The sequence below is a fragment of the Podarcis melisellensis genome (assembly GCF_964234715.1).
Source record: "Podarcis melisellensis genome assembly, chromosome: 5".
NCBI lineage: Eukaryota > Metazoa > Chordata > Lepidosauria > Squamata > Lacertidae > Podarcis > Podarcis melisellensis.
Genome location: NC_138537.1, coordinates 62,248,797 through 62,267,206, shown reverse-complemented (window position 1 = coordinate 62,267,206; position 18,410 = coordinate 62,248,797). Strand labels below are relative to the sequence as shown.

Here is an 18,410-nt window from a genome sequence, read left to right as displayed (position 1 = left end):
TTTCATTTAATCACCTGCTTTATATTGTATCCATTTAAAATACACCCTAAGCCCTCAGGATATTGGCAAAGATATGAATGCACCTGCTCTGCTATTGCTGTCTTATTGCACATTGATGCTTACTGTAGCTCCAGCACATTTCCATAACTGGTGTTTGAAGCTGAGCACACATGACACAAACCACAATCCATAGGTATCCTGTAACTTCTTGATTAAATACTCTGTCTGAGGCGCTTTCCCTCAAACCAGTTTCCATCTGATTTGAGAACAGAAGCAGCAATAAAGCTAAGTTGTATACATTTCAGGCAGCTGTTGCACATGTGCAGATGAAAACACATGTACAGAGGACACTTTCAATGAACACAGGGAAGACAAAGCAGGCAATGGGCACTGGATGAAGACAAACCAGACCCTACTCTGGTCTGCACAGCAGCATAAGAAAGCAACTTGAAATGCTGTGGAAGCAACCCCGTATTCACACCATACATTTCAAGCACATGGCTTTCCCCAAATAATCCTGGGGAAGTTTTCAAGGGTGCTGGGATTGTAACTCTGTGAAGGATAAGCGACTGTTCCCAGAATTCAGTGGGGAAAGCCACGTGCTTCGAATATACGGAGTGGATGTTGCACATTGGAATGTGGATCACCTTTAACCACATACTGTTGACACCGTTAAGATGTTCTGTTGGCTTTGTTGAGGCATGATGCCATTGGTCCACAATCTGCTGCATACATACATGAATTCATATGTCTTTATAAAATTGCTTTCCATTTGTGTGGTACAGAAATTAGGCCAACTGGCCTCTAATTCCAGTTCTTTCATTAAGAGAGATAACATCATACTGGTGCTGTTTTGTATTAAGCTCAATTTTGTGACTTCAAAAACTGGAATTTAGATAGCTTCATGATTTTATGACCATTATTACTAACTCCCTCCCTGCCTTGCAGAAGATATCTTAATTCACTTGGTTTCCTTTGCCATTATATGGTTTCTTAAATCCATTCCAGCTCTTCAAGCCTCCTTTTACTTTCTGATGCAATGCATGCCCACTTGTAAACTGATTTCCTGTCTTGCCCACTGGTTTACCATACATATTCCATAACTGAGCTATAGCATGGTGTTAGTCTATTTTTCAGCTTCCATCAATTGTTACATACAAAGGATTGCATACTAAAGATTACTATTGTCATTAGAGTACTAGGAAGTGAGAGAAATCAAGTTGGTAGGTTGATATATTGTATCAGGCCAACGTTCTTTAATGAAAATGAATACATTATTTCCAGCTTCAAGGGACTTCGTCTGAAATATTGCTCTCTTTACACCCAACAAAAAGTTGACTTAATTAAAAACACCACTCCATCTGCACTGTCTCTAGTGCAGTGTTTCCCAACCTTGTGCCTCCAGCTGTTTTTGGACTACAATTCCCATCATCCCTTGCCACTGATCTTGCTAGTCAGGGATGATGGGAGTTGTAGTTCAGAAACAGCTGGAGGCACAAGGTTGGGAAACACTGCTCTAGTGAGTGTTTTGTTTTAGGTTCTGCTTTGTTCACTTGCATATTTTCTAAACAGGATCTGGACTATCAGAAAAGAAAAAAGAAATAATGATGAACAATACAATGCATGTTAATGAGAACATGATAGACATTCTGTAAAATAATTAATTCTATATGGCGGAGGAAAAATACAGTAGCTTTCCTAATGGTTAAGTTATAGCATCCAGAAGATATCCAATTACTGTAAAGTGGTTTAATTGACCCTTTCAGCTTTTTGCTCACCATGTTTGCTCCAAACATGGAATAAAACATACAGAGGGTGGCACAAGCGTATACTCCTACTTTTGAATGTCACTTATGAATAAAGAATACATTTTAAACAGCAACGTAGGACCAAAAATGGGGGAGGACAGTTACTCTGGATTAATTTATGTGGAGTAAATGTATCTGTTGTGTGTAGCATTATAAATAAACTTTTCAGAAGAGGAGAAAGCACACAGCTCAAAGAGAAAAAAGATTTTTATGGAGAGAGGCAGACATAAGATGACTCAAAGAAGTGCCAAATTAGTTCTGTTGCTCGGTAGTGTATTGGAGTTGTGTTTCCTGAGTAGTCTCCCACATATTTGCATGGCAAAGGACTTTTGAAATTAGGAGGGTGGAAAAATCAGTTTGTGGTGTATAGCAAAGGCAATTGCTACATAGGGAAGAGTAAACAATCCTTTCAGAAGAAGACGCAGTACTGTTGATCGATGTTTTATTCTGAACCATATTATAAGAAAATATAGTAAGAGCATTACGAATAATCTTTGTGTAACCTTAACTTATCTTTCTTCTGCATTCAACTCTGCAGGATAAATTTCAAACTGCCAACATTGACTGCAGACTTCTGCTATTGATCCAAGAACTATACAGCACCACAGAAATGAGGGTCAAAGTAGGTTTAAATGGTGATGTGACTGATGCTTTTAAAATGTCACGAGGAGTGAAGCAAAGTTGCATTCTGGCTCCCATTCTTTTTAACTTTTATATTTACCCAATGCAAACTCCCCCTCTCCAGTAGTTAGGAACACAAAGATCTCAATCTTGGTGTATGCAGGTGGTTTAATGCTGTTCTCCTTTTCCTGACTGGGCCTCAGCCCATACTGTAGACAGGAAAATCTATCTATAAATTACTCTAAGACCAAGATTATGATTTTTGACAGACACATTCCTAGGTATAGATTGTGCTTGGATTAGCAGGCTATAGAATCAACTTGCTCATTTAGATACCTGGGTGTACTCTTTAATGAAACCTTCTGTTGGAAGCGTTATATGTAGGTAGTAAAATTAAAGGCATAGAAAACCATAGGGGCATTGATGAAGTTCTACTACCATAAAGGGGGGGGGGCAGCTGATTGAACCAGCCCTAAAGATATTTGGTAGCCAGAGGCATACCCAGGGTCCCTTGTATCCTTGCTAGGAGTGGTATTGGCACCCCCTGGGGGAAAAACCCCACTTTACTGCAATCGCCTCTTGACGGCCTTGCTTCCCCTCCAGCCTATTTATGTTCCAGCCAGCGTATTCTTCACTTAAACAAATTTGAGTGACATAGAATTCTCATCCCCTTCCTGTAAGATCACCTATTCTGTTGAATGAGTGCCCAATAATTTTCCATCTTACAGCCAATCAGAAGTGCAATTTATTACTGTACTCAGTATAAAAAAGAACCTTGCTTCTTTCCAGACCAGTCTCATGTAACAACCAGCTGCTAGTCAGCAATGGATACTTTGTATTTTAAACTTAGCTCTTCACTAAACTATGGACACATAGTGAATTCCTATACAGTATGTAAAACAAACCCAGTAAAACATGATCTCTCCACAGTCACAAATGCTTTATTTCATGATTTATGAAAAGTGCATCTTGCTTCCTAGATGTATTTATATACATTGTATATGCTGTCAACATTTTATATATTTGTTAGCCATATTGAATGTTTAGTAATCTAAACAGAAAGGTAGGATATCATATTTTCAAACAAGTAAGCCAAATAAAAATAGATTTAATATGTAAGTAGGTTCTTGGATAAGCATTTGCTTTGAAAGTTTGTTCATTGAAAATAAATAGTCATATTTTTCATAAAGTAATGAATCTTTAGCAAATGTCTAAACGTTTTATAGTCCATTGAAAAGTTGCACTTTTTCTCTGACTGTTGAAACAGTATTTGCTTTTGGAAGTTCAAATACAGAACGGTGTGTGTGTGTGGGGGGGGGGAGAGAATGGTAGAGTTGAGTCTGATGGAGAAATTCAACTCTGAATAACAGAGTTTGAAGATCTGTTTATTGAACTCCCTTCCTGGGAATGTAAGGATGACATTTTTTGAAAGTTACATTTGTTTTAGTTCTGCGTCTAAGATCTTCAATAGAACACAGGAAGCCAATCTATTTTCTTTATACCGCATGTTGTCATTTAAGCCACCCCTTTATGTTCCAAATATTTTTCCTGCTAGCTTCCTTCTTTGCATTTGACGCTGGTCTTAAAATCCAAATATGCCTGTTCATATGTTGAATAACGCTGAGCTGGATCTGCTTCAGCAAGGCTGCAAAAATGTCGAATTTGGACGCAATCCTTTGGCCTTTTAAAGAAAGAATTACCTTCCATATACCAACCAAAGGTGCATCCCTGTGTTGTCTGTCACAAAGCGAGCTTCAGCACTGGCTTCACCCCCATTTTTAGGTCCTCCTGATAACGTTCACCTAGGTTTTAAACAAATGCGATTCATGCTACCTATTCATGCTTCTATTGTGTCACTCAGCAGTTCTCTTCCCCGTCTGCTTTGTTTTGCAGCTAAGCTGGGTTCATATAAGCTGCTTCGAGGAGGCCATTTCCCCTTCCCTTTGCATTTCGCGAGCGTGCAAAGAACAACGCCATTGTCTTCATGCAAGAGAAGGGGAAACAGGCCGCGTTTTTCCTTCTTTTGAGCACAAAAGGACTGCTATCTGCAACTGAAAGATGAGCACTGGAAGGAGGGCAAATACATTGCTAATATCAGGAGGCGGCTTCCAGACAATGGCCGCGTGCGGCTGATGGATGAGCAAAGGGGGAATAAGTGGGTGATGTCGTCGTCATGCCTTGGCTGAGGGAGAGGACATGATGGCGCCCTGTTTTGCTTCCCGGGATGGGCTTTGCTTGTGTGTATGTATCTGCTTGTGTGCCACCAGGCCGTTTCGTTGGCCACCCGTGAGGGGGAATATGGGTGCCTCTTTGTTGGATCTGGTAGTGTGCATTGGTGTTAGTAGTCCACCCCCACAGCCTTCCTTTCTCTCTCTCTCACACACACACAAATAACAGGCTGGGAGGAGGAAGAGGAGGGACTCGGCCGTGTTGCCGCTGCTGCCTTCATTACTTTGACAGAAAAACTCCCCGGCCGGCGGTTGCCGCTGTCGCCGCTGAGGCAGCTTTCATGGTATGTGAAAGCGACGAGGGGAAAAAAAAAAAAGGCGCGCGGGTCGTGGCGCCTCAGCTGCAAAGAGGGGGTCGTCGGCAGCCCCCCCCAGGCGTCTCCTCGCGCCCCCCAAACTTCCCTGGGCCTCCGTCCTTCCGCCCCCTCTCCTGTGCGGCGGCATATCCCTCCGCCACAGTCACCCCGCCTTCCATTGCTGAGCTCGTCAAACTGCCGGAGTCCCCGGATGGAAAACTATAATGGCCGCCAATTGTGACTCGTCGGACTATGGAGACGGGCGAGGTAATTTAGGCGCCCAGCGCTCGTGCCCAGCGTAGGGGAGGGGGAAGGTCGCGGGGGAGTCGCGGGGCCCTGGACGCCCAGCTAGGTAACGGGGAGGCGGGATCCCCCCACCCCATACGGGCGGCGGGAGGGGGCAGCTTCTTCAGCGGGACGGGCGAATCCCGGTAGTTGGGCAGGAACCCGCCCTCTTGTTGGGCCGAGGCATCAAATAGTCCCGCGGTCGCGGCTTGGTTTTGGGGAGAGAGAGATAGAAGTGCACCTCATTCAAGGGGTGCGGGGGGAACTATTGAGGGGCCACGCACCGTTGGCTGCGCCCCCGCTCGCGCCCCTGTGGGCGAAGGCTCGACCAACACAGCGCGCGTGTATCCCTCCGCCTTGCCAGGATGAGAGTTGCTGTTCGGCAGCGCCCCGTCTCCTCCTCGCGGCTTCAGACAGGGACCCCCTTTCTAGGACGGGGGGCGCGAGCAGCTTGACCCCCACCCCCTGTCTCCCGAAACACAGCTCCATGGGGACCAAAATAGCGGGGTTGGTGCCCCTGAGAGACACCTGAGGGGCCTGGCAGCGCTTCTCTCTATGGCGCCCAAAAGTTCTAGAGGCGCCCAGGAAGCCCAACTCAACCCGAAATGGCTTTTTTTTGGTGTCCAGGCAGACGGATGAGTTGGGTGGTCTTTTGTTTTCCCTCCAGTTTATGGACTCCTCCAGCACCTTAAAGGTCTTGAGACCTAAAGACAGCAAGTTGGCAGGCCAGACTCCATGGTTTCAAAACTCAACAAGGGTTATCATGGGCTTGACTTGGGGCAAAGGCCCTTCACCCTTTCCAAGTTTAGATGCTGAGTGTTGCCCTATCTGGATTGTGTTGAAAGGATTAACTTGGAAATGGCTAGGAAGCACTTCCTGCAGAATGAGAGAGAGAGTGGGAGGGAGATTGCTTTGTTGTTGACTGCCATCTTGTTTTGCTTGGGTGTAGCCTTGCACCAAAAAAGACTTGCCAAGACAATCCTCTCTTGCTCACAACAAAGTACTGAGCTGATTTTGGTTGCTGATATTTATGATTGTGTTACCATAGGACTGAAGTTAAGTAGCATGCGTTGCTGCAGCTTGAAAGAAGTTATTTGGAAAGGAAAACCAACAAAGCCAAATGTTCATGAAAATTCCTTAAGATAGTGCAAAGATTCTTATATAACCATGGAAATGTGCTAATCATTTTTGTTCTCACTGGCCGTCTCACTAAATTATAGTGAGTGATATATTGCTGTATAATAATATAGTGGGATGTACCTATGTGGATAATTTGTAAGATGGACCTGTATTACAACTTAAGTTGAGAAAATTCTAAATCTGCCAGTCCAGTCTTGCTCACATATACTTGAGACGTGAAAACAACAAAGGCTTGGTTCTGAAATAAGAAAGATACTACCAGAAGTTGCAGTGTTACAAGTAGACACATTTTATACAATCTATGGAGATAATTTGTCTTTGCTATTCCTTCAACTCTTGCAAAATATGGGATATTTTGTATAGGGAATTGATCAGTAGACTTGAGACATCTCTTTTAAAAAAGGTGACTACACTGAATGTAGGTTAAAATGCTGAACCAAGAATGATAGTTTGTAAGATTGATTTATTGGGTTTGTTTTTTGCCATTAAAATAATGCATGTTTTGGTAACTATATTCTAGGCTTCAGCCTGTATAAGGAGATACTAAAATTGTTCTAAATTTGAGGTTTGGGTTTTTTTGCTTTTGTTTAGGTATATCTGCTTTTAATCTTTGGGCAGAGTGATTTAGCCTGTTAAGTTCCTTCTCTGGTCCCCATGACACATACCTCTGCATAGAACAGACCTCTTTCTCTGTGAAAGATTTCATGCTTCTGATTGTGTCCTCTGGTTTTCAAGTTACTGCTGTCTAGAAAATCCTAAATTTAAACTTACAAGTTTTTTTTACTTGTAAGTAATCTAATCTGGGGAAGCGGGAAGTGAGCAGAGCAGTCCTACTGGATGGGAAAGATCTGTGGCAGAGCGATTTCCATTTTCAAAGCCTTGCTGGCTTTGGCAGAAGGTGAGGAAGGGGGTGACCATTTTTTCTGTTATGGTTGCTTTCCATTGCAGAGAATTAGGTATGCCAGCTCTTAGGCTACTGTAGTTTCTGGCTCCATTTGGAGTCATGATGGGTGAATGAAGAAGTGTAGGATCCTGCAGATCATTGGCATGCTAATAATGTATGCTAATATCCTTGTAGTTTTGGGCCCACCACTGGTAGGGTAGCCATGGCAGCAGAAAGCACTGTTGCCATCCAGGGAACCACCTGACAGTGGTCCACTTCTAGAGATACTTTATGGTGTCTGGGACTCCTTCCGGGCTACCACAGGATTGCACCCTTAGTAAGCTAGTGGTGTTTGCACTATTTTAAAGCTTGCAAAATCAATAAGATGCATGTTTATAGTGCAATCCCCTTTGTGTTTACTCAAAAGTAGGAGTGCAACCTTTGTTTTGTAACATGAACAAATTCATTCCTGACATCTTTTAACTATTTTTGGAATATTTTGAGAAATAGTTAGATTTAAAGTTTCTGCAGATAAATATTTGCAGGTTAATTTACAAATAAGCAATGTAAATATTAGGTATTAAGGAAGCTCATTACATGTGCTTTAAAGTTAGCTAGCATAGCCAGGTTTCTATTCCAAAGTGTAGAAGACTTGTACAGATGTGTAAGGTTGGTGAGATTTGGGAGAATAAATTAAACTTGGCATTTCCCTAGTTTACAGTATTTGTTTATAATTTCTGTCATAGTGGGCATTTATTTGATTTTGATTATCCTGCTAAAAGTCAGGAGTCAAAAAATGCTACAGATTTGTAGTCAACAATATCATTTTTTTAAAGGGAGTATTAGTAAATACTTAGTGCCAGCTATGTGCAGAACTACAAAAACTTGCAAAACTTCTAGATATTGACATAAATCCCCCCCCTGCTTTCTGGCCATATTATGAATGACCACATTTAGAGTAAAATTACCTAATTTTTTGCTGTAGGTACATTAGGATCAGGCACAGTTAGATCTCAGGTGGTAGTTACTTCTAAGTTGTTCCTATGTTTGTGTTTTTAAAAACATGTTCTTTATTTCAGGATTTTTTGTACATTGAATGCAGTGTCTTTTGACCCTCTGTTTTATGCCTTTCATCTCTTGGAAAAGAAAAGTATTGAACAGACTACTGAAGAATGGATTTTTAATCTTTTTAAACAGTAAGTTGATTACTTATCTGTGTTTAAAGTTAAAGTTCACTGTGGGGGAGTTTTGTTAAAAATATCCTGTATTCTCAAATGCTGTTGAGTGAAATCTAATGTTATGCTCAGAGTAGTACCAAAATCAACTTAAAATCCATTGATTGCAGTGAGTGTGCTCTTACTTATTCATTTTTATACCGCCCTATACCTGGAATTTATATACGACCCTATACCCAGAGGTCTCAGGGCATTTCACAGAATAGTTGGATATCACCCGTTATGTTTATGTATGTGTTCAGACTTGTAAATCACAACATGCTTGGTTGCCTATGTTGGTTATTATTATTTATGTAGCACCATCTGTGTACATGGCACTTTACATGTTCTTACAATCTGAAACCTAACAAAGGAAAACAACATTGGCAATGAAAGCAGTGAAAAACAGGGGAATAAGATGCAATTAAGTTTCTTTGGCTTAGTTACTATAGGGTATTATTACTAGAAGATTGTTCCAAAGGTGAGTTTTTAGGAGAAATTTGAATGAGGTAAGGGAGATGGTTGGACACATTCTGGGAGGTATTTGAGGCAGCAAGGGAGAAAGGGTGAAGAATGAGATTTTTGGACAACAGTGAGTAATGGAGCTGAAGAGATAAAAGCCAAAGGAAGAGATGTGTTAAGATATAAGAGCAGAGAGATAATGGAGAGGAAGGCCGTGGAACGTGGAAGGATTTGAAGATGAGCAACTTGAAATGTATTTATTTATTTGTCAGATTTCTCACCCACCCTTCACCATAAGTTCCCAGGGTTAGTTACAACAGTATAATGTGCAATTATTTAAAAAGGTTAAACTGTTACAATTATAAAACAAGTAAAACCAAAATTGAGCAGAACAATATAAATTCAGCAAAAGTGCTGGGTCCCATGAAACAGTTGAAGGCTAGGGTAGAAGAGGTTTGTCTACAGCATACAGCAAAAACTGTACAGTGGTACCTCGGGTTACATGCGCTTCAGGTTACATACGCTTCAGGTTACAGATTCTGCTAACCCAGAAATATTACCTCGGGTTTGCTTCAGGATGAGAACAGAAATCGTGCTCCGGCGGCGCGGTAGCAGCATGAGGCCCCATTAGCTAAAGTGGTGCTTCAGGTTAAGAACAGCTTCAGGTTAAGAACGGACCTCCGGAACGAGTTAAGTACGTAACCAGAGGTACCACTGTATAGTGAAGATGCTAAATGCAGCTCTGTAGGGAGTTCCATAGTTTAGAGGCTGTCAAAGAGAAAGTCTTCTCTTGGATTCTATTCCCTTACTTCTGTGGTTGGTGGAATTACAGTTCTTATCCTGAATCACCACTTTAGCTAATGGGGCCTCCCACTGCCACCACGCAATTTCTGTTCTCATCCTAAAGCAAAGTTCTTAACCCGAGGTACTATTTCTGGGTTAGCAGAGTATGTAACCTGAAGTGTCTGTAACCCGAGGTACCACTGTACTAAGAGAGCCCCCTCTGTAGATCTTAAAAGCCTGAGAAGGTCAGTATGGATGGATTTTAAGATACTTGGGAGCTGGGTCGGCCAGGATATGGAAGGGGATAGGAAGCCAGTATAGGGATTTAAGAAGGAGCATCACATGGTCAGTTTGCCAAGGGAGGTGACATTGTCAGCATAATGTTAGATGGAGATGAGTGGATGAAGATGGGACAGTGGAAGACCTGAGATGGCAGTAGCTAAAGAAAGAAATTACCAGGGCAGGGGCCAGAGTTTTGCTGAGGAAGCAGAGAGGAAGGGCTGTATTTTCTGACATTGTAATAGATTACATGATCTGGTGATGGACTGGATATAGGGGTATCCATTAGGTGTTGCACAATGGCAAGGACATGGCATTTGAACCAAGTACAAAATTACCTAATGCTGCTTCCATTTGAGAACTCCAAACATTGCTATTATGCTTTGAGCTAGAAAAGGAGAACATCAACCAGTGTTGGTACCCTTGAACTTCATTGCTTTAATTCGGTGAACAACATTATAGATAACATAACGGCATATAGGAAAACAAAGACCTCTCTAGCTCTGTTTAGGTGTTAGAATTTTCAAATCCTGAAAGGGGAATAGGACCACACACTGCTGTACGCCTAATGTCTCTGTATGTGCAGGATCTACCCCGACCTTCATGTGTTGAGTAGTAACATTTAAAAGGGGTTTCTAAGTGTGTTCAACCAAAAGTACTTAGAAAACCCCCTCAGACCTTCTGGCTCAATGTGGGAAGAAGGCTGGTGCATGCAAGAATGTTGCTAACAGGGGCGACTTGCATGACCGTCTTTCCTACTTTCCCCGCAGTTCCTCGTTCAGGCGTAATGCCTGCACAGCACTTCTGTTTAATGATACCCACCCCCCCGCCCCTGACAAGAGGATTTTCCACAGCAAAACATCTACTTAGGGGAAAGACCTGTGTTAGAAATGTTTAGGTCTGATACCACTGAGGCACATATTTTCAAATTTCTGTCTTTTGTTCCTGATGTATACATATTATTCCTGTGAGAGTTTATCTTTCAGAGCACGTAGTAAGGGGTTTTTTGTTTGCTGTATTGCAGAGTGAAGCATCTTTTAAAATCTACTTAATTGAGAATTCTGGTAAGTTGCCTGCTTGAAGTCCTAGTTGACATTTAAGGTTATTTTCATTTCATGTTGTCATGGTACAGTCTGTGCTTGTTGGTAATTGAGTCTCCTGTTTGTGTATTTTGTTTTTTATAAAACGGTTGGCAGCCTCTGTGTTAAGCAGTCCATCATGTCCAAATGTGTAGAATATGGGGCGATCATAGGAAACTGGGTGAAGATTGACTTACTGATCACCTTGGAGGTGGAAGGCCAAGAACATAACTAGGTAGGGTTTGACTGTCTTCTACTGATTTGGGAGAAAAGCTGTGGCTGAAACAATGGCACATTGCTTCTGGCACTGCATTAACTCATGTAGGAATTAACCAATGAGAATAACTCGTATGTGGGAGGAGCAAAGTAATCTAAGTATGTAAAAGGAGACCCCAATAGCTGAAAGGTTTTGAGTGTCACTGTGAAGGTTTCAATTCTTAATCCACATCAAGGGGATTATGGGTTTAAAGGGGGAAAATGTGACATGTCTGTGGTGGCAAAAAACAACTTCGATCAAAAGCTTTGTGACTTTTTAGTTTTAATGGCTATGTTAGCACACAGGTGTCAGTCATTATGCTGCTTTTAGTATGTGAAACTATGGGTATCTTTCCCCCTTTTAACCTTTAAAATTAACTTTGTACTTTTAATTTCAGATTTTCTAAACTGAGGAAATCCTGGAACTCTGAGTACTTCTGCACAAGAGTCTCTTAAATAACGAAGAGTACAAAAATAGTAAATTACAGAGTACTTTAGGAAAAATGCCATCTGAACAAGAACCATCCTTTTGCATCCAAAATACAAGTTTGTTACATAACAATGAGTTAGATAGAACAAGTGTTCCTACATTGGATACTTCTGTTAAGGGGTATATAACTCAACCTGCAATTTCAGATATTCTCACCTATGGACTGAGAAATGTGAAAATAGAGCTGCCTAGGGTAAATATTCCAAATGAAGTGCTATGTACACATGAAATTGACAGATACATGAAAGTATTTCAATGTAAAGAAAAGCCTGCAAGAGCCTTTTCCATGCACATGGATGTGAATGGAAGCAACTTTTCTGAGACTGATATTCCACATAGTAAACCAAGACTGAATTATGAGGAGGGATTGAAAACATCTGCAAAGATACTGAATTTTAGCTGTACCAAATGCAGAAACAATGTTAAGTACAGTCCAAATGATCTGCAGAAGCATTTCCAGCTGTTACATCATGGAGAGTTGCCATCTTATCCCTGTGAAATGTGTAATTTTTCAGCTAATGACTTCCAATCATTTAATCAACACCGTCGAACACATCGTAGCACTTTAGTAAAATGTGAAATCTGTAATGATGATAATAGATATACTTTGTTGGACCTAACAAAACATTTCACATCTAGGCACTGTGTAAATGGCCATTTTCAGTGTGAAAGATGTAGATTTTCCACCCATGATGTTGGCACATTTGTTCAGCATATTCATCGGCACAATGAAATACAATATAAATGCGATAAATGTCACCATGCAAGTTTTTCAAAAGAAGAATCTCAGAAACATGTTGCTTCACACACCGGCACATTTCCTTTCAGTTGTCAATATTGTAACTACATGGCATCTCGGAAAAACTATCTTTTAAAACATATTATAACATTACACAGAGACCACCTCTATGCAAAAGATAAAACGGATACAGATAACAATGAGAAGATGAAGAAAACTTCAACAGGACTAAAACTTATCTTGAAAAGGTACAAAACAGGTGCATCGAGGAAGGCCCTGTGGAGACGTAAAAGAATGACTACTGGCAGTTGTAGAACTGGGGAAGAGGACAGACAAGTTCTCAAAAACGTGAAGGAAATTCAGCCTAAATCTGAAGAGCTAGGCCAGCCTACAAAAGAATTACACCTCAGCGAAGACAACAATCTTCTAAATGAAAGGCATATCTACAGTGGGGCAAAATCCTCTCCAGCAATACCATACAGTAGAGCAGAAGATGGCTTGGCTTCTGGTGTGCTGAAAAAAGCTGTTCATGGTCCTACAGTTTTGATGGTTAAAAACAACAAAATATCTGTTCCTGCAAATTACAGTGCTAAATTTATGGGCTTCAAGGTGGTTGATGGAAAACAGCATATAGTAATAAAACTGCTACCTACAGATAAACAGAATTTGCCAACAGAAAATAAGGTTGATGGGGTAAAAGATGGTCCAACTGAATGTCTGCAGCAGACAGCTGATAACTTCAATTTACCTTCCGCTGCTGGACCTCATGAAATTAATCAGCAAATGTCTAGAAATAATTCTGTTCACTCATTGGCATCATCTCCATTGTCATTTTCTAATCAATATTCAGGAAAAATAAAGCAAGAAAGTCCAGATTATTTTAGTTTGAATACATCTCAAACAGTAGAACCTCATATTGTAATGGTAGGAAACTGTACAACTCGTCTGCCAGCAAAACCAGATTCTTCACTTCCTTGTGATTTTGTGGCTAAGGCTGGAAACAGAGATTCTTCGTGGAGGAATTGTGTACCTCAGGACCATTCTCAGGTTTTATCCTCTGCTGGTGCACACATGCTACATTATGACCCTATGAAAAAAACCTTTCCTACAGAATTAAAAGTACGGAATGGTGAAGTAAACAACAGTAAATACAATAATATCTACTGCCCATCAACTGATTTTTCTAATCAAGTACCACTGCCTTTCCATAATTATTCCAAAATAGATACTTTGGATAGCTCCAAACACCATATGTCCAACAGCGCCTTTTCTCTCCAGAGTAGGCCTGTAAATGAAACCACTTATCTGCAACAACAAACAGTGTTAAATCTAGAAAGAAGATCTTCATTGCTGTCTCTTCATGGCTTTGCAAATACAAACAATGTTCCAGTATTTTCAGCTAACCAATCCAATTATGCTACTGACAGACAGCATCCTATAGAAAATCATGATGACCAGCAGCATTTGAATACAAAGGTAAATCAAGTGTTGGAACATGTAGCTGAAAAATCAAAACAAGAAAATGCCTCTAATTGTGTAAATACATCACTTATGCCTAAAATAACATCTGTTTTCTCACTCCAGAGTACTCAGGCATCCAACTATTTGTCACCTGAAGTAAATCAGTCATTACAAGATGTTCTAAGAGGGCAACCTGCAACTCAGCCACTCAACTATATAAAAACTGGTTATGACAACACATTTCCAAATAATAAAATGGATTGTAAAACATTTGCACACTTCAGAGATTCAACTGCTGCATGCAGTTTAACCAATTCTCCTGTTAAATTCAAGAGAGAGTTGAATGCGAATGGCAGTGCAACGAATGAAGGTGTTTATTTTAGGAATGAAGGACGACTCCCAGTGATGGCTCATAGAACAGACGAAATGCATTCTACTTCAAGGTCAACAGGCATTGGTGCATTGCTTAAAACTCAAACAGATTCAATTTTAGCACAGCAGTTGGAAAAACACAAGATGCACTACAATTTGAATGTCCCTAATGCTATCCGTCCAATGCTTCCAGAACAGAAGAAATCCATGCTACTTCAGTCATCTCTCCCAAGGTTTTTTGTACCTTTGCGCCTTGCCCATCAACAAGGATTACATGTTATTTCAGGGAAGCCATCTCCAAAAAACACATCAGATGTTCAGGCAACAAGAGCTACACCCTTACTTTTAAACAAAGGACCTGGAATGATCTTGACTTTTGGTAGTGGCTCAATTGGAACAATTGCAAATGCCACTGAAAATAGTTCTCAGGTTTTAGAGAAAATTGCATCTAAAGAGTGTGGTAAAGAGGAAATAGCTACATCAGGTATGAAATTTAAAATAGACAGCTCTGGCAGTATAAGAAATTATTCTGGTGTTAGTGGGACAGCGGTTGCTTCATCCACTGGCATGTCATACAAGGAACAACTTAACATGACAAATTCAGAGAGCAGAATTTCTTCCATGAAAATACAAGCTGGACATCAAGGCAGTAATGTTGCTACCTTGGAGTCAATAAAACCACCAGAGGTTGGACAAGAACAACCTGTTTATGCACTTTTGCCTGACGGTAGACAAGCAGTTTTTCTTAAATGTATGTCGCCAAACAAGTCCCTAGTACAGAAGCATAATGTTCTTCAAGGTACTGCTAATAGTCAGAATTGTGAACCAAAGAAAACTGGAGCAATGCAACAAAAGCTTTTTTTGAAAATTAAGACCTTTCCTGCTGCTGACAATTGTCAGCCAATTAGCAACATTAAGTCATCTTTACAGTTCAATAATATGCATTCCCTTAATAGTCCTGCACTAGATCAGAAAAAGGCAGCTTTTTCTTCTAGCAATGCCTTACTGCTTCCAGGTACATTGATGCCAGCAAATGCCTGTTTGGCAAGTGATAAATCAAAGGATCCTATTACTTCTGTAGAATCTGTACATTCCCTTAGGAATTTAAAGACACGGTCACAAAAGATTCCATCTGATTCAGCACAAACAGTTAGTGCTAACAAAGGGAACGCTTTTGGAATCCAGATGTCAACCGGGCCACCAACAAACAAATTTTCAAAAGCTAAACGTCATTCAAAGCAAACTGGTGCTAAAGTTTCTGATGCTACGGTTTCACAGAAGAACAGGAATTTGAAACGGAAAGTTAAAGATGGCCTTCAAGAACCTCCTAGAAAGAAAATGTTGCATCGAAAATGTAAAGCGAAAAATCAAATGGATGTGAATGAATTTGAATCCTTAATTCGCGCCCCTTGTAGACCAAGATTGTCAAAAGACACTGTGAGGATTCTAAAGCTACTTCCATTTAATTCCAAACAATTAATCAAATGCCCCCGAAGAAATCAGCCAGTTGTAGTGCTAAACCATCCTGATGCAGATGTTCCAGAAGTTGTAAATGTTATGAAGACTATTGCTAAATTTAAAGGACATGTGCTAAAGGTCTCCTTGTCAAAGAGAACTATTGATGCTCTTTTGGAGCCAGCAGATTATAACAGTTTGTACATAATTACTAATGATCTCTCTCGAAGGAAACGCAAAATGCTCAAACCTGTAAGTCCTGTAAAAGAAAGGTTTGTTTTAAAATTAACACTGAAGAAGACGAGCAAAAACAATTATCAGATTGTGAAAACTACCTCTGATAATACGCTGAAAACTAAATTTAGGTGCTGGTTTTGTGGGAGGATATTTGACAATCAGGACAATTGGGTAGGACATGGACAGCGTCATCTAATGGAAGCCACTCGAGACTGGAATTCATTAGGGTAATTTATTGTGATGACTGAAAAAGACAAAAGAGCTCATCTGCTTGCAGATTATTTTGGATGACAGCATCAAAATGATGTTTTTAAAAGAGAAACAAATGTGTTAACACCTAAAATTATCCTGTATGAATTTAATTTAAATAGCTTCAATTGCAGTTCAAATTGCATTTTGTTACTACTATCATGTGATATATTTAGAGAATGAATTTCAGGGCTTTTGTTATGTATATATTTAAAAATCAAGGTGTGTACATATTTTTATACTTCAGTTATTTGCTATAAAATCTTGCACAGGAATTGTATTTTTTCAGCTCTGTGCATGCACTACTAAAAAAATGTTTTTCAGCTACACACAGCTATTGCCGTATTTTTCCTCGCTCTTTCAAGACAACCCCACTTTTCTTTTCCAGGGATGAACACTGTTGTTAGCAAGTGCCTAAAAGATGTGAAGCAGTTTACTTTGTGTCAACTGTATAACCACAGGCCCTCATAGGGCCAGGTTTTCTAACAGTTTCTTTTAAACAAAGCCATATGTGAATGCTTTAAGCTATATTGCTATGCACATGACACTTGTACTATTTCTGTGCAGTTTGTCTACTTTCTTAGTGAAGTATTTTTCATATAAATCAATAAACATGTTACTGTGTTTAAGCCTGATAATGAGATCAGTTGTAAATATAATGTATTCACAATTTGTACAGTACATTGAAGAACATTCCAAGTGGATGTTTGACATCCCTATTAAATCAGTATGATTTGTGTTATACTGAATAATTTTGCCACCAGATGTATATAAAGGGCAGCCTGTGGCTGTGGTGGCTTTGGTTTTGCTAGAAATCGGATTATGGCTATTTTTCTGTAAGTCTTTTTGTGTGGCTAGAGAGTATAACTTAGTTTTTAAAGAGTACTCCAATCTAGATTTTCTTACCCCATACATTGATGCCTCATAAAATTCTGGAGTATTTGTCACTCCACAATAGGGAAGAAAACCCTCTTATATTTGATTATCTTCTGATTCGGACAAAAAACTCTTTGCATTTTGATTGTGGTCTCTTAATTGTTGAATAGATTTTTGTCTTTTTGACAGTATAGCACTGGCTGCTATGTTCTAGAAATGGTATCAGGTTTTTACTCAAGATTCTCAGGCTTTTAGTTGTGTTGATTCACAATCCACTATACAAACTACTGTCCTCTTATAGCCTGCAGTCAGTCTCTATTTCTCCTTGTAGGCTAGAGATTACATCTTTAAATTGTCTGGCCTATTCAGATATTACTTATGGGACAGAAAGGAGAGAAATCTCAGTTTGGCAGAAGGTATTGCTGATTGTGCCCTCCCCCATTGTCATAAAATGGAAGTTGCAATAATCCATGTTGTAACACAGAACATTGCATCTTTGATTTTGGAAAAAGCTGTTGGGCATCTTAAGCATTTAAGTAAGTATATGATATCCTGGATCAAACAGTACTTTTTCTCCTATCCCCTGCCAAAGTGAAAGGGATAAAGAGAAATACACCTGTCCCAACACCTACTAGTGTTGAGACAACTTTGTCCCTAGCAAGTCAAGTCTGAACAGGCATTTTGTGAATAATCCATATTGATAGAAATAACAAATACTTATTTTTTGTGTTGTAAGGCCAGGGAGTAATTTGAGTATTGGCAGTGTTTCAGTACCTAAGTTATATATTGGTCCTCTGTAGAAAATTTAGACATATCTGAAGGGAATGGGGCAGGGAGAAAAATCAAGTGTAATGAGCAGTAACAGGTTCACATTTGTATTTTTAACTTTTTCCAGTGTTTAAACAGTTCCTACAAAGTAACGTATCTCAGGAAAATGATGTGCTTTTAAACAAGAAATGCAACTCAGAATTACCTCTTAAAAATTCCCCTGCACATGCTTGGTGTTAATAAATTTGTTATAGAGATCTATTGTTCTTTAATTGTGTTGAATAATTTTAAACAATGAGTAAAGCACTGGTCTTTATGGTAACATTCAGTAATTACCTTGTCGATAGAAATTTATAGTTTTTAAAAATGGTCTTAGTTACTTGACATCCTCAGATACATTACAGGATGCACACTTTTTAAAAAAGGTAGC

General features: G+C 39.9%; 1 protein-coding gene across 6 annotated transcripts; it reads left to right on the top strand.

Annotated features, from left to right (window-relative positions):
- Window positions 1-3,554: 3,554 nt before the first annotated feature.
- ZNF518A (zinc finger protein 518A) lies at window positions 3,555-18,238 on the top strand. 6 transcript variants are annotated; one of them, XR_014168634.1, is made up of 6 exons: window positions 3,555-5,220; window positions 8,341-8,457; window positions 11,024-11,063; window positions 11,196-11,313; window positions 11,732-17,640; window positions 17,671-18,238. XR_014168634.1 is itself a non-coding variant. In XM_081912613.1 (5 exons), the coding sequence occupies exon 5, from the start codon at window positions 11,837-11,839 to the stop codon at window positions 16,316-16,318; it is 4,482 nt and encodes a 1,493-aa protein (XP_081768739.1). In that variant the 5' UTR covers window positions 3,555-5,220; window positions 8,341-8,457; window positions 11,024-11,063; window positions 11,196-11,313; window positions 11,732-11,836; the 3' UTR covers window positions 16,319-18,238. The 6 variants fall into 6 exon arrangements, 5 of the variants coding, with proteins under 5 accessions (XP_081768739.1, XP_081768743.1, XP_081768742.1 ...); XM_081912613.1 differs by having other exon boundaries at window positions 11,732-18,238; XM_081912616.1 differs by lacking the exon at window positions 3,555-5,220 and adding an exon at window positions 5,287-5,305 and having other exon boundaries at window positions 11,732-18,238.
- Window positions 18,239-18,410: the final 172 nt, after the last annotated feature.

What these genes read in the sequence shown, in the direction of transcription:
- ZNF518A (XM_081912617.1), top strand. Translation starts at nt 11,837, where the DNA reads ATGCCATCTGAACAAGAACCATCCTTTTGCATCCAAAATACAAGTTTG.